The sequence below is a fragment of the Pseudorca crassidens genome, chromosome 14 (genome assembly GCF_039906515.1).
Source record: "Pseudorca crassidens isolate mPseCra1 chromosome 14, mPseCra1.hap1, whole genome shotgun sequence".
Lineage (NCBI taxonomy): Eukaryota > Metazoa > Chordata > Mammalia > Artiodactyla > Delphinidae > Pseudorca > Pseudorca crassidens.
Window position 1 is genome coordinate 85,329,553 of NC_090309.1, and position 16,565 is coordinate 85,346,117.

At 44.1% G+C, this 16,565-nt stretch overlaps 1 protein-coding gene and 1 long non-coding RNA gene across 2 annotated transcripts in view; both read left to right on the forward strand.

The window, feature by feature from the left end:
• Positions 1-1,665: 1,665 nt before the first annotated feature.
• The window catches only part of LOC137205491 (uncharacterized), a 77,590-nt gene continuing 62,690 nt past the window's right edge, over positions 1,666-16,565 (forward strand). The window contains exon 1 of the long non-coding RNA XR_010934183.1: positions 1,666-6,790. This is a non-coding gene — a long non-coding RNA (uncharacterized lncRNA). The remainder of the gene's footprint in view (positions 6,791-16,565) is intronic.
• The window catches only part of ADAM17 (ADAM metallopeptidase domain 17), a 52,136-nt gene continuing 44,596 nt past the window's right edge, over positions 9,026-16,565 (forward strand). The window contains exon 1 of the mRNA XM_067703727.1: positions 9,026-9,314. Coding sequence (XP_067559828.1) covers positions 9,218-9,314 — 97 coding nt within the window. The 5' untranslated portion in view covers positions 9,026-9,217. The remainder of the gene's footprint in view (positions 9,315-16,565) is intronic.

The window sequence follows — 16,565 nt, forward strand, 5'->3', positions numbered from 1 at the left end:
CTCTCTAAGCCTAAATTTGCTTATTTGTGTAATAAATTTTTATTGAGCGCCAACCCCCTCTGGCCCCAAGCCATCATCCCTCTGGAAAATTAACTGGCTATTTCAAAGGCATAAAAAGCACTCCACTAAGATCCTAACACTTTTCTTTCAGGGCCTGTCTACCCATGGCTTTGCTTCTTCTCTTTCAATCTCCTGCTGTCTGATCTCTTGAGCATCTTATAATTCACAAGAGGCTCTCTGCCAGTGGGCAGGACAGGGGGAGAGGAGGGGGGAAAGGAAGCCAGGCACACAGCTACTTGATAGTAGCTTTGGCAAGTAAACAAGGAGGTTAAATTGCTGGGTTAGGTCAAAAATGTGGGAGTTAACGTGTGGATTTTATTGTTCACCCTCAAGCAAGAATAAACTAGAATTTGCCAAAAAGCAAAGAGTGAATCATTCAAGAATATTAACCAGTTATTTTATTTTCTGGGGACAGATTCATGAAATAAGGTTCCTTGAATGGAGTCAGTCCCCATGCCCTATAGCAAGTTTTCTCCAAACAGTGCATCAGCCCAGGAAGAGAAGAGCTTTCCCCCAACTAAGAACAGAAACAAAGAGCTTGGGGAGGGCGGGGCTTGTCCACACCTACCATGACCTGGCCTCAAGAATTCTTGGAGAAAATGGGAACAGCTGAAGAATAATGATTAAATCATGAGAGCTTTCATATTAAACATTAGAATTAGGCAGGGAGAAGTAAAATAAAATGTAAATTTATTCTCTTCCGTGCTGGCGACCCTCTGGCAGACCGGCTTTGAAAGACCAAATGTATGCATAATGTATAGCTTTTCTGTTTTTTTCTTTCATCATTCAGTTGCCCCAACAAACTGCTTTAAAATGCTACAGTTATTTCCCTACATCTCTACCAGATAAAGACCAGCCTCTCTCATTTAACCCTATGAGGTAGGTACTTTTCATTCCCTATTTTAAATGTAAGGCTAGGAGAGTTTCAGTGATGTGTCAAACAGATGGTAGATTGTTCACATCCAGGCTGTTTGGCTCCAAAGTCCATGCTGTTAGCATCTAAGACTTAATGAAATCCTCAAAGAACAAAGCAGGATTGAGTGGTTAAAGTATAAATTATGGAATAACAAAAGATGAGACCTGGGTCCTGAACCAGATAACATTAGTCCTTCTGTCCCCTCTCTGAGGAGGGCTGTCATGGCTGGAAATGACACAGTACTTGGCAGAACCTGGGGTAATATTGACTATGATGTTGAAACTTATCAAATCTACACGGAAGCTTCTCTGAGTTGGGCTTGCATTAGGGGGTTGCCTGATTCTCAGGGCTTAGGACATGCTTTGTGTCCAATAAAAAAAAAAAGTCTCCTAAAAGTCTATTGGTTAACAGGTCTCTGTCTACTCTTTATCAGTTACCATGGGATCTTCAAAAGGCGACAACTACTAAAAAATTGTGAAGGAGACCTGGAACCCACAAAGTCTCTTAAGATGGCCACTGAAGGATAGGTAGGTTTTTTTTTTGTTTTTTTGTTTTTTGCGGTACGCGGGCCTCTCACTGCTATGACCTCTCCCGTTGCGGAGCACAGGCTCCGGACGCGCAGGCTCAGCGGCCATAGCTCACGGGCCCAGCCGCTCCGCGGCATGTGGGATCTTCCCGGACCGGGGCACGAACCCGCGTCCCCTGCATCGGCAGGCGGACTCTCAACCACTGCGCCACCAGGGAAGCCCCAGTAGGTAGGTTTTTGATAGCTAGTAATATGTTCTGGGCAAGAGGAATTTCAGAAGAAAAGGTAGAAGGGGAGGAAATCTCAGAGTGTGTTCCATGAGCATGTATTAGTTTCTTAAGGCTGCTATAACAAATGATCACAAACTAGGTGGCTTAAAACAAGAGAATTTTAATATGTTTATTTATTTATTTTTTGCTGCACCATGGGGCTTTTGAGGTTAGTTCCCCAACCAGGGAATCAAACCCTGGCCCCCTGCAGTGGAAGTGTGAGTCCTAACCACTGGACCACCAGGGAATTCCCCAAACAAGAGAAATTTATTCTCTCACAGATCTGTAGGCTAGAAATCCAAGATCAAGGTGTCAGCAGAGCCTTCTTCCCTCTGAAGGCTCTCGGGAATAATCCTTCTTTGCTTCTTCTTGGCTTCTGGTGGTCTTGAGCAACCTTTGGCTTTCCTTGGCTTGTGGCTGCATCACTCCAACTTCTGCCCATGTCATCACATGGTGTTCTCCCTATGTGTGTATCTGTGTCACTTCTCCTCATAAGGACACTGGTCATTGGATTTAGGGCCCACCCTAATCCAGTAGGACCTCACCTTAGCTTGATTATATCTACAAAGATTTTATTTCCTAATATGATCACATTCATAAATACAGGGGGTTATGACTTGAACATATCTTTTTTATGGGACACAGTTCCACCCATTACAAGCATTAAATTGTCTAAGTTGTTTGGTTAATGAGAATAGCCTTCTGCACAGGACTGTGTTACTTGCTGTGGAAGGTAGCATAGTCCTTGCCTCAGGAACTTATGCTCTTGTGGAGAAAAACAAGGTAGCATCAGTAGACAGCAATGCGGGACGAAACGGAGGATAGACGATAAAAGAAGCAAGAAACATGCCATGAGGAAGAGACATTTAGCCAGTGTTATCCAAGACAAGAAGAGATGTTGGTGGAGAGAAAACGAGAAGCAAGAAAGTCACTTCAGAGGCTGTTAGACTAGTACAGAGGAGAGAAGAGTGAGGGACTGAGCTGGATAGTTTCCTTCAACCCCAATTAAGCATATTAACTGGTACTTCTCTACAGAGTAAAATATTTAGGAAAAGTTTTATATGTCCTAAAGCGTACAAAGTCAACGTGACTAGATGCAATATGGTATCCTGGGTTGACTCCTGGAACAGAAACTGTGCAGTTCTATTAGTGGTTATCAAGGGCCAGGACAAGGGGATAATGGAGAATGACTGCTTAATGTGTATGGGGTTTCCTTTTGGGGTGATTAAAACCTTCTGGAGCTAGATAGTGGTGATGATTGTACAACACCGTGAATGTGCTGAATGTCACTAATGATAAATTTTATGTTACGTGAATTTTATGTGACATAAAATTTACGTCACAATTTTTTAAAGACTACAGAAAGGCACATACTTTAAAAAATTGTGAAATCGGATGTTATTTTTTTAGTTTTGACAAACATACCTTGATTACGTAAGATATTAACATTAGGGAAGCTGGGAGTATATGGGAACTCTGTACTATCTTGCAACTTTCCTGTACATCTAAAATTATTCCAAAATGAAAATTTTATTTTAAAAAATTAATAGGAGGGCTTCCCTCGTGGCGCAGTGGTTGGGAGTCCGCCTGCCGATGCAGGGGACGCAGGTTCGTGCCCCGGTCCAGGAGGATCCCGCATGCCGTGGAGCGGCTGGGCCTGTGAGCCATGGCCGCTGGGCCTGTGCGTCCAGAGCCTGTGCTCCGCAACGGGAGAGGCCACGGCAGTGAGAGGCCCGCGTACCGAAAAAAAAAAAAAATTAATAGAAAAAAATGCATGATACCAGTGTTTTTTAGGCCAATACACATTGTATGTTTTTGTGTTTCTATGTATCTTTCATCTTTTAGGATGTAAGTCCTTTGAGATCAAAGGTATGATGTGGGTCTCTTTATTTCCAGCCTTATTGAGGTATAATTGACAAAAAAAAAGTGTGTATATATATATATTTTTTAATTGTGTATATTTAAGGTATACAATGTGTTGATGTTATATACCTATTCACTGTGAGATGATTATCACAATCAAGCTAGTTAACACATCCATAGTTACCATTTTTGTGTGTGTGGTGAGAACACTTAAGAAATACTGTCAGGGACTTCCCTGGTGGCACAGTGGTTAGGAATCCGCCTGCCAGTGCAGAGGACACGTGTTCGAGCCCTGGTCTGGGAAGATCCCACATGCCACGGAGCGGCTAAGCCCGTGCGCCACAACTACTGAGCCTGCGCTCTAGAGCCCACGAGCCACAACTAATGAAGCCCACACGCCTAGAGCCCGTGCTCCACAAGAGAAGTCAGCTCAATGAGAAGCCCATGCACAGCAGTGAAGACCCAACACAACCAAAAATAAACAAACAAACAAATAAATAAATTTAAGAGAAAACAAATACTGTCTGAGCAAAGTTCAAGTATACAAAACAGTGTTCTTAACTATAGTCACCATAGTGTACATTAGATCCGCACATTTTATAACTGAAAGTTTGTACCTTTGACCGATATCTCCCCATTCCCACCCCTCCCACCCCCAGATTCTGTCAACCACTGTTCTACTCTCTGCTTCTTTGAGTTTAACCTTTATAAGATTCTACATGTAAGTGAGATCGTACTGTATTTACCTTTTTGTGTCTGACTTATGTAGCATAATGTCCTTCAGGTTCATCCATGTTGTTGCAAATGGCAAGATGTCCTTCCTTTTTATGGCTGAGTAATCTCTCATTGTATGTACACACCACATCTTCTCTATCCATTTATCTGCCAGTGGACACTTCGGTTGTTTCCACATCTTGGCTATTGTGAGTAACCCTGCAGTGAATATGGGAGTGCAGTTATCTCTTTGAGATTCTGATTTCATTCACTTTGGAGGTATTATTCTTAAAATGCTAGTAGAATTACCAGATTTTAAACATTCAACAACTGAGTTCTGTTTTTCTAAACAGGACGGAATAGAACAGGTTTTCAATTAAGGCCTTTGTGGCCACTGCAGAACTGGAGAGTAATTGGCTGTTGCTTCCTCTCTGGGGCCTGTCAGCCCAAGAGTAATGACTTTTGGCCATTTCAGACCTGAGGTAATTTCAAGCCGGCAGAAGTTTCCATTTTGTTCTCTTTATCCAATCTATTCTCCGTGTTCAGTTATTCCTGTGGTTCAATTACTCCGAGATCTCTAGGGAGAGAGAAAGGGATTTAAGAAGGAAAAGAACACAGCTCCACATTTTGTATGGCATACAATATATAGGAGATATGCTACCTCTGCTCACAACAGACAGATTAGCCGCTGCAAATATTGATAATTCTGTGATAAAGACAAAGATGCCTGATAAGAAAGAGACATAAAAAAGTGTGTGTGTACGTGAGAGAGAGAGAGAGAGAAATTGTTACTAAAATTTTAGAAATGAACCTTCTTGAAATAACATTTTGAATGAAATGGCTGGTTTCCTCTTTCTGAACTTGAGGGGAACTACTATTCCAGTTTCAAGAGGGCTGGTTATTTTTTTGCCTATTAAATATTTCCCGAAGAATCATCTGTTTATCAGTGAGGATCCTCAAATATTCTGCTTTGCTCCGTGCGTGATGTATTTTTCATTTTTCTTTCTAAAAGGATCTGAAATACATTAAAATTTCTGAACTAAAATCCTGGAAACTATAGTTCTTGGTACATGACTTTGTATATAGTCATATTCCAGTAAGAGCGATCTATCGTCTAATGGAGATTTGTGGATTGACTCATACTTTTTAAGTTTTTTATTGAATTTGTTACAATATTGCTTCTTCTGTTTTATGTTTTGGTTTTTTGGCCTCAAGGCATGTGGGATCTTAGCTCCCCAACCAGAGATCGAACCCGCACCCCCTGCATTGTAAGTCTTAACGACTGGACCAACAGGGAAGTTCCGACTCATACTTTTTGAAGTGCTAACTTCACATAGATTTGTTTACTGGCAAAAAAGGATACAGATGTAGGAATAATTAGCATTTTAGAAATAGAGTGATGAAGAATCTATACATCTATAAGGACTGGTGGGATTGGTATAGGACAAATAGTGGCTAATAAGAGAAATAGAGCTGGGATGACAGAAGAAAAAGCCCCCAAACTGAGCCAGAGCTAGACAGCCATGTCTCTGATCATTTAGATGAAAGGTCTTACCAATGCGTATGTGGATATGCTAGTTAACTCCAGAACCATAGGTGGCAACAGGTGTTTAATGATTGTAAATATTTTACTCTTACATTCACTTGCAGTAAGTAAACTGTAAGTAATTCATTCTATAGCTTGGGATCAGCAAATCTCAAGTAATCTTTTACTTATCTTTATTAAATCCTAAATTAAAAGAACCACTTCTGTTGTTAAGGAGAGGAACCCAGGATCCAGTTAACTTGTTCATGTGTTTTTCAAACAGACAATAGTGGCTGTGTAACAAATTACCCTTAATTTAGGAGCTTGAAATAACCAGTATTTATTATCTCCCAGTTTCTGATGGTCAAAAATCAGGGAATGGCTTGGGTGGGCAGTTCTGGCTCAGGGTCTCTCCTGAGGCTGCAGTCAAGCTGTTGGGTTGGGGGACTGCATTTGTCTTAAAGGTTGCCTAGGGCTGGAGGTTTCATTTCCAAGCTCAGGCATATAGTCTTTGGCAGGTCTCAGTTACTTGCTGGTTGTGGGCTGGTCACCTCTCTTCCTATGAACCACTCCATAGTCTTCCTGAATGTTCTTATGACACAGAAGCTGGCTTTGCCTAGTGAGTGATCCAAGAGAGACCAAGCAAGTAAGAGAACACCTGAGATGGAAGACACAGTCTTTTACAACCTAACCTTGGAAGTGAAATACCATCACTTCCTCTTTGCGCTATTGGCCACAGAGACCAACCTTGGACCAATGTGGAAGGGGACAGGCTCTACAAGGGAGTGAATATCAGGAAGCAGGGATCATTGGGGGCCATCGGGGAGGCTGGCTACCACAGTGGCTATCAAATCTGTCAGGTATTTATATTCCATTGGGTAAATTTAAACCTAAGAGTTTTAATTTTGAATGTTAGTGTTGGTACTTCCCTGGTGGTGCAGTGGTTAAGAATCCCCCTGCCGACGTAGGGGACACGGGTTCGAGCCCTGGTCCGGGAAGATCCCACATGCCACAGAGCAACTAAGTCCGTGTGCCACAACTACTGAGCCTGTGCTCTGGAGCCTGCAAGCCACAACTACTGAGCCTGCGTGCCACAACTACTGAAGCCTGCATGCCTAGAGCCTGTGCTCCACAACAAGAGAAGCCACCGCAATGAGAAGCCCGTGCACCGCGATTAAGAGTAGACCCCGCTCGCCACAACTAGAGACAGTCCGCACGCAGCAATGAAGACCCAACGCAGCCAAAAATAAATAAATAAAATTAAATAAATGTCAGTGTTTACATTATGCTGGAAATTTATGATGAAAAATGTTAAATGTATATAGGGAGTACATATTTTTTAAAAATTCTTTTGGGGATAAGAGTATAAAAGTTTGAAGACAGCTGGCTCAGACTACTAGTTCTATCCAATGTGTCCCTCTTATTATGTTCCTCTGGCTCTTTATCTCCCCCACGTGGTGCTCTTATATCTAAAAGGCATGGACAATTTATAAATGAAAGATAAACCTCAAACTGGAAATCGTAATTTGGGTCCTGATTTGCGAATGGGAAAAATTACTTGAAACCTTGACTGTCTCTGAAAATCTAGGACTTCTGGATATGAATAAGCAAATGAATCAGGAACTTTACTTTTTTAAAATGGCATTTATTAAACAGATGGTGAAGGGCCGTCTACAAGCAAGGTACTGTAGAAGAGCTGTGGGTGAAACACAGAAAGAGTAAAATCTAGGATCTACTAAAGGTATAAGCTGGAGAGCATGGTGTCTGGGTGCTCAGAAAGTAAGATGATATTCTCACTGTACAAAAAAAAAATGTCTACAACTGTCACATGTTTTATGGGATACATCTTTTAAAAATTATGTACAATTTGCAGAAGTGAACCTCTGCTTACTTTTTGATTAGGTATGCCATCAATGTATATGTTTAATGAAGGCACTTTATACCTCAGATGAACACAACAGGTCCAGTTAAGCCCCAAATGCACAAAACCAGTAACTCTGGATAATAACTGTTGGGAAAAGATGCTGAGAATTTACTGAGGCATGCCACAGTGAACCTAAATTCATAGGACAAAACCATAGTTTGAGTATTTTATTAGAAGTAGCTGTAAAACTTGACCAGACAGGACTAATATTCTATTCCTAAGAATTTTCGATTTCATAATGGAGACAAGGCTGTCCCACTCACTCTTAAGTGGAAAATGTGTTCTGTCGTACTTGCGTAAACTTTAGTTGAACCAAAATAGCAATTCACGTCCAACGTTATTAGAATGTTTTATTCAGTACCATAAACACTCACTAGAGCTAAAATTATGCAAAGGATTGTAAAACAAAACACAAAGTGTCTTGGCAAATTTCCAGTCTAAGCTAAAGTGACCAAGCATGGAGTTAGGTTTCAAGAAGTTGGCTGGACCTCCCTAGAACCTGTACGGACAGACGAGGAGTTAGGTTTAGGATTTAGTTTCTGGAAATGCTTGCAGACCCTCTACATACAGCGGGGCCAACGAGAAAATGGGCATCAAGGAAGCGCCTATTTATTTCCCGCCACAAAGGCTCTTCCGTTGCAACGGACGGAGGCCTGAGATGCCCGGGTGGTACGACGCTGGGCCCCGAAAGCCAAGCTGCACCCCATTTGCGACTAGGAGGCTGGTCTCGCAGAAGCTGGCGCATGGACGCGGGGCCTCTGCTCCCGGGAGCCCGTCCTTCGTCCCAGGCACTCCGCTGCTGGGTCATCACCCCGAGCCCACCCGGCCCGGCGCTCCTCCTCGCCCACTCTGGACCCCCACGGTGGTTTCCACAGCTAGGTAGTAAAAAAGGTAACAGGGATCCTATCCAGACGTGGGTCGGACCGAGGCGAGGGAGGTGGCCGGGCGCGCCTTTGAAGGCCTACTCGCGAGCTCCCGCCTCCCTCGCGGCGGTCACCCAGGGACAGAGGCGTGGCCCGAGTGGGTCGAGTCAGGACGTCGCGGGCCGCGTCAGAGGCGGCGCCGGCCGAGCCCCGACGGGACGCAAGGGCGCGGGCGGAGGGGCGGCAAAATGGCGACGCGCCGGCGCGGGGCCGACGCTAGTGAGGGCCTCCCGGCATGCCGCGCGGCGCCCGGCTGTGGGCGGTGCGGGGGCCGGCGGCGGCCGGAAGCAGGCTGAGCCAGCCTCTCCGAGCGCTGCCTACGCTTCCGGGAACCTGGAGCCCGGCTCTAGAGTTTTCCGGTAGGCGACGCGGTAAGAGTAAGAGGCTGCAGGCGCCGGGCCGGGCGGATCCCCTCCTCTCCCAATGTGAGCAGCGTCCTGAGCCCCAGTCAGGCGAAGGCTGCCCAGAGAGGTGGAGCCGCTGGCCGGGCCGGGAACATGAGGCAGTGTGTCCTCTTCCTGAGCAGCTTGGTTCCTTTCGTGCTGGCGCCGCGACCGCCGGACGAGCCGGGCTTCGGCTCCCCCCAGCGACTCGGTAAAGACCCTGCGGATCTGGCTTCGGCCGGCACCGGGTGCCTGGAGCGCGCAGCTTTCGGGGAAGAGTAGGGGAGCAGGATCTATCAGGTGTTTGGGGGCGGGGTATTGGACGACGGTGGCGCGTCCCTAAGTTTGCAGCGTAGCAAGGGGGTGTGGCCCTCAGAGTTCAGGAAAGAATGGAGATGGGCTTGTCTCGGGGTGGGCAGGGATCCTGGAGGGAGCCTCCGGGAGTGACTGAGGGCCTGGGAGGGGTCTGCCCGCTGAGTTCGTGTTTGGGCGTGTGTTCCGGACAGAGGTGAGGCGGGCTGGTGGTGGCTCGTGTTCGGAGAGGGAGATGTGGTCCAGGGCCCTGCCCTTCTCGGGAGCAAATCTGTATTGTGTCCTTGCCAAAGGCAGGGCTCTGGAGGAGGGTAGGAAGGCCCAAGGCTGCACGGCTCTTCCTGGCTGTCCAAGGAAGCGAACTAGGTTTTCTTCTGTAGGAGGTACTTAGGCGGTAATCTGGTTGGAAGGCGGTGCCTGGGGAACTCGTCTTGGAGTTGCTTTTTGCGAACATCTTAAGCGTGTTAGTTATTTCAATTGTAGCTTATGGAAGGTACTTATACTTGCCGGGCCAGCTCGTAATGCCGCTACTGTGAATGCCTTCCTTGCCATTTGAAACAAAAATTATCAGGGACGACCAATTTGGTCAGTTTTGAGGCCAGAAAGTAGAGGGTCATGTGGATTTTCTAAAGAGCTTGGATTTGAAGGATGGACTAACATTGAGAGATGTGAAATTTGGTGGGAGTTAGTTTGTGTAAACGTATAGTGACCCCTGTTAGGGCCCTTTATCTGTTAAAAGTTAGCGTGTAAGAGAGCTTGATGAATTAGTAACAAAGTATGAAACAGTATATTTTCCCAGCGTGAGAAGTTGTAGCCTCATTTTTCATGGTTGTTTTGGCCCCCAAATCTCACCATGAATCCATATAGTATAGTGTCGTGCAGATTGAGACACTGTAGATTTTCTTTATGGCCAATAAAAATTTTGCATTAGTTTACCTGGCAGTTCTTTTTCCTTATTTAATGGACAAAAATTGTAATTGGCGGAGGGTATTAAAGGTGTTGTGTTCTCACCTGAACGACTGCTTTGTGGTTATCTCAAATTGCAATGGATTACAGGTGATTAGTTTAAAGAAAGGCCAGGGAGAACCTGGTAGGAAGTGCTGAGATGTGATAAGTTAATACAAATTGAAGGAAAATGGTGAGTTAGGGGTGGTGAGGATGGAGGAATAGGGTAAGGATCCACTTCGTAAGGATAAACGTTAATGAAAAGAATAAACATGTATTTTGAAATATTAAAGTTATATTTTTACCACTCTAACACAACTGTTTCACTTTTGTTATCATTCTCTTGTTCACAAGTGGAAAAATACGTAGAATGAATCCTAGGAATGCACATAGTATAGAAGAAAACCTTACTTTAAAGGTCAATTCTCAGCAGCGTTCACAAATCGTAAGGGTTTTTTTTTCCTTTGACCGTGTGTTTTCATTTGCAGAGTGCAGACCACTGGTGCCAGAAAAATGCATAGACTTACCATTTATTCACTGCATGTTTGAAGAACACATACTGTATGCAAGTTTTTTATGTGAGGCATTGGAAATATAAAGATCAGACTACATTCATCTTCAAAAAGCTTTTGGTGTAGTAGAATAGAGACATCTAAACAGACAATTCTAGAACAATAGGAAGGAAAGTGAGAGAAGACATTATGGTGGGTATTATTTTCATCAGGGGACACTGAACCTATCCAGGGAAGGTTAGTGAAGGCTCCCTGAAGGAGGTGATGATATTGAGCCCAGGCTGTAAGGTTAAGTAGCTGAAGGGAGAAAATAAGGACAGTCCTGGTGGAGGCACTTAGAGATTGTTAGAATTGAAATGAACCTTGGAGATCGTGTCTAGTTTTTCAAATAAAGCGGCAGGTGAGATGAGTCTCTGAAAGGTGTAGTGACTTGTCAGGTTCATTCAATTAGTGATAAATACATGGCTTGAGGGTATTTTTTCTTTTGAAGAATGACTTTTTTGTGTGTTTGTTTGATAGCTTTGGATGTAGCTTGTTGCTTAACTCTACCATTTAGATTGAATTGGTCGAGGCCAATGAATAATTTCATAGTTAAAGAGCATGGTTTATTGTTTAATAGCCTTCTTATCCTATAAATGTTACCATAACCCCATAACTGCAGTTCTAAATATTGATTAGGGATTTGACAACATTTTCTGAAGAATAAAAATGTATAATAGAATCTGGCTTTTGGAGTACTCTACACGTCACCCAAAGTGCTTTCAGTTGAACTGTCATGAATTGCATAATTTAGGAAATTTACAAGTCATTTGAGCTTAGTCATAATGATATCTTCTGTTGAAGTTACAGCTGGGGTATATAAGTGTCACTGATTTCAAAAGAGTTTTCTCTGTGTTACTTTTAATAAAAGAATATAGTGGGTGGAAGGAAAAAAAATGTAGGTCACAGATGAAGGATGAAAATTTGCATCTGAAACATATATTTGAAATGTACCTTTGGTAATTGGCATGGGGATTCTCCACATTGCAGTGCTCATTTCTCATTATTGACGGCATCATTTTGCTCAATATTTTTACATCTGACTTAGTCTTTTGATGTTAATTTTGCTTACAGGCTGGATTCTTTTGAAACTAAAACACTTACCCACCCCACCTGCTTCAACAGAAATTTAACGCAGTTCTCCTTTGTGCTAGTCAGAGAGAGAAACTCTTTCTAGAGTAGAACAAAGAGAAGAGTTAAGCAGGAAGCCATGGTGGGGAAACTGGAGAATTCCATTTGGCCTTCATGGGGTTTTCCAGAACATTAAGTGTAGGTGTCCTTCAAGGCCAAGTGCGGTTGAATTTTAGATCCTTCACCATTTTGTATTTGTGAGAGATGGTGAGTGTTTTCAGTTGGAAGTATACTTTGAGGGAAGTCAGAAAAAGATGGGTAGGGAGGGAGGGACAGGAAGAGGCTTCACAGAGGTTGGGAGGTGAAATGAAGTGCTTTTTCACATATCCCTTAACTTAGTCCTAAAATGAACCAAGGAGATGGGTATCTCCCTCCGCACATACCTCCTTTTCTTTTTTTCTCTCTTTTAATAAGAGTTGTAGGCTTTGACAAGTCTCATCTGTTGCCCTGGTTTCACTTACCATTTGACTGTTTGGGTAACTACCAAATATGTGTCTCTGACCTAGACTTGTTCTCTGAAGCTCCACTCTCATGTATCCACCTCAGTGTTCACAGGTGCCTCAAACATAGGTCCAAAATTACTTACCTCTTTGATTAGAAGAATGTGTATAGGAGACAAGGTTTAATCTAGGAAAAGGCAGCAGCACTGGAAATTGTGGAAGTAATCTCATTGCTTAACCCGAATTTGCATCCATTGCAGCTGCAGAGCCTTATGGATCAATCCAGGGTTCTTTGGAGGTTCCCTTGGGCTGTGCTCACTTTCATTTTTGGCTCAGAGTTTCCATGTGACTGGTCTTGCTGGAGAGTCTTGGCCCAGGTTTAGTCCCAGCCCAGGTGAAGGGCTCTTGATAAGGAAGTATTTGAGGCAGCTCACCCTCCAGCTTCCCTAACTGGTATAAACCCATAAAATTAGGTTTTTAGTTCCCAGGTTCTGGGGTCCACTGCCTAGCAAACAGCACTGTTCTTTTCTTATCCCTTAGTCCCAAGGAGGGATTCACCCATGCTTAGGGCTTGTTGCAGAGTGACCCGACCAGGCCTCTCCCTTGTCCTGCGTATTTTGGGGAGTATTGAAGAGCAGTCAAGTCTCATGTGTCTTCTGCACAAGCAGAATAAACACTTGACAGCAGCCCTGGCTTTATCTTTTCCACTTCTGACACCAGAAGTGCGCGCATGACACTGTGTCATTTTGGGGGAACTCTTCATACTCTGTGCAGCAGAGCCGTGGAGAGTGGACAGAGTGCTACAGGGATTCTGCATGACAATTGCAAGTTGAATTCCAGGAAGATGCAACTTATTGCAAAAAAAAAAAGAGAAATTAAGTAAAAAGTTCACAAGTGTTCCCAGACTCTTCTAACACCTCATTATTTAAAAATCAGTTTTATCTTAAAAACTTGCCTTGGCTTGATGAATGAAGTAAGGGAATATTTTGTGTCGTTGTACCAAAAGTCAGTGGCCATACAAGCATATCATGGAGACAGAACAATTCAGGTATGAGAGAAGGGTAGAGTAAGAAGGTTTATCAGATCTATAGGCCACTCCATATCTGTATACAGAAAGCCGGTTTGTTGCAGGCCTGAAGGTCCAGCTTCCTCTTTTATTCTTTTTTTTTAAAGGGAACTTTATTTTACTTATTTATTTATTTTTGGCTGCATTGGGTCTTCGTTGCTGCATAGGCTTTCTCTCGCTGCGGCGAGCGGGAGCTACTCTTCGTTGTGGTGTGCGGGCTTCTCATTGCGGTAGCTTCTCTTGTTGTGGAGCAAGGGCTCTAGGCTTGCGGGTTTCAGTAGTTGTGGCTCGCAGGCTCAGTAGCTGTGGTGCACAGGCTTAGTTGCTCCATGGCATGTGGGATCTTCCCGGACCAGGGCGCGAACCCCTGTCCCTTGCATTGGCAGGCAGATTCTTAACCACTGCGCCACCAGGGAAGCCCTCTGTTTATTCTTTGAGAACATAAAAAAAGGAACGAAGTATCAGCTGCTTTTTAACCACTGATCTTGATTTTGAAAATCATAGAATAACAGATTCACTCTTTCCCTGCTTAAAATCATTACGTGATTTATCAGTGACATAACTGCAAACATATGATGACTTAATGCAAAAAAGTTCTATGTAAATGAATAATTGCAAACTGTATATAAAGGAACAAGATACAGTGTAGAACTTCAGAATCTTTCAGCATCCACTTGTCCCCTTATATCAACCTGCTAAAAAAACCCCAAAATTCAACCGGGTAAATCTGAAGATCTAATTGGCTTTATTAGGCGATTTATGAATTGGGGCAGCATCCCTTCTAGCAACTAGAAGGGGCCTCTGAGGGTTTGTACCAAATGGAAGGTTTTTATAGGAGTAAGGGTGGGGCAAGGGATCTGTTAGCGAAAGAAAAGAAAAGGATTGTTTTTAGGCTAGGACATCATCTTTTTTGGGGGAAGGGAACTGGCAAGGATTTTATCATATGGATAACCTCTTCTTCCTCTGGGGGATGGAGGGGGCCCCTATGACAGATTACCTCATTAGTAGACAATTCCAAACTTGTTGGTTAAGATTACTTTTCTGGTGAAGGTCGAAACTACAGTTAGGTATTAAACCTAGGTTTGGTATCGTGGGCTTTAGCAAAAGTGGGCTTATGGTTTTTCTCTTCAACACATCCCTCCCCCAAACCTCCTCTTAGTTGTGTATTTTTTTAAATCTCAGTGAATGTGGTGCCACTGTCTACCCAGGTATCCAAGCCAGAAACCTGGGGGTCTTTTAGTGATCTCCACCTGGATTGCTCAGCAGCTTACTAGCTGATTTCCCAGACTGCAGTTTTGTCCTCCTCTAGCCCGTTCTGCACACTGCAGTTGTTGTTGAACCCAAGCTCATGTGCCTGACGCACAGTGAGGCCCAACAGATGGAAATGTCCGAGTTTGGAGCAGAAAAAGGTTTATTGATTGGGAGGGCACAGATGGAGAAGATGGGAGATGTAGGCTTGTCTCAGATCCATCTTCCTGGCTGGACATGGTTTTTAAAGGCAACGTTTGGGGTGAGGGTTGCAGGGAGCATGACTTTCTTCTGATTGGTTGGTGGTGAAGTAACAGGGTGGTTTTTCATGAGTCTTAATCATCAACTTTCTGGTTCCAACCAGTCTGGGTTCTGTGTGCTTGTGGTCAGCTTGTAGTCACTATCCTCCACTTGGGAGGAGGGGGCTGTCTTAGTTCCTGCAGAACAACTCAAAGATTTGTGTCAGATTGTTCTGTATATCCCTGGAGGAGGAACTAGGACTCTCTATTGTTTCTTGACCGTTTTCCCTTTGTTTCAGCCTTCCATCACTTCTCTAATTAGTAATTGCTTGAATCTGCTCTTTGGAACTCGGGGAAGGTCTAAGAGACTAAAGCCTTTTCTACAAACCAGAAACAGGGGACAGAAGGGCTTTTGTAGGGACTTCCCTGGTGGACCAGTGGTTAAGAATCCGCCTTCCAATGCTGGGGACACGGGTTTGAGCCCTGGTCCGGGAAGATCCCACATGCTGCAGAGCAGCTAAGCCCGTGCACCACAACTACTCAGCCTGCGCTCTAGAGCCCACGAGCCACAACTACTGAGCCTGTGAGCCACAACTACTGAAGCCCGTGCGCCTAGAGCTCGTGCTCCGCAGCAAGAGAAGCCACAGCAATGAGAAACCCGCGCACCGCAATGAAGAGTAGCCCCCGCTCGCTGCAACTAGAGAAAGCCCGTGCGCAGCAATGAAGACCCAACGCAGCCAAAATAAATAAACTATTTTAAAAAAAAAGTTTTTTTTATCTGGGAGGGCCCTGAAGGGTCCTGCTTGGTTTCAGCCCCGCCTTTTATGTGATACTCTTCAATCCTGAGGGCAACAGAGTCAGGTCAAGAAAGAGAATATAGCTTCAGATAGGCTAATCACAAACTTGGCAGGGGAACTTGGTTTTAGGGGCATTTGGTTTCACAGTCACGATGAAATTTCTAATTTATAGCTGTTGCCCTTACCCAAAGTCAAAAATCCTTTATTTAGTTCCACGACCCTCCATGACCAGACCTTTGCCTGCCTCTGCAGCCTCACACCTCTTCATGTCCGCGGTGCCGTTCTGCACTCCAGCCTCACTGACTTGCTTTCAATTCTTTGAGTGTATTGTGTTCTGTATTTCTTGTGGACCTCAGCACAGGTATGCCGTCTACTTAGAACCCTGTCCTTTCTTTTCGTTCTCTTGGCTGCTTCCTCATCCTTTCGGTCTTAACTTCAGTGCTGTTTCCCTGGGAAAAGCATCCTTGGCTTGCCAGACAGGGGTCAAGCTCCTGCTGTGTTCTATAAATTCTTTCCATTTCCTCTCCCTTGGTTTGTGACATACTTTATAATGATTTTTTGTGTGATGCTCTTTCCCCCAAAGTCGCAGTATTGGAAATGTATCTCTCCTTCTCTCCATTAATATCCCTAGTGCTTGGAAGGTAGGAGGTTTTCAATAACCTTTTGTTGAATAAATGAATAGGTGGGATCTGGTGGAAAGGGGAAAATATGTGCAGAACGTGTTTGCAAGAAA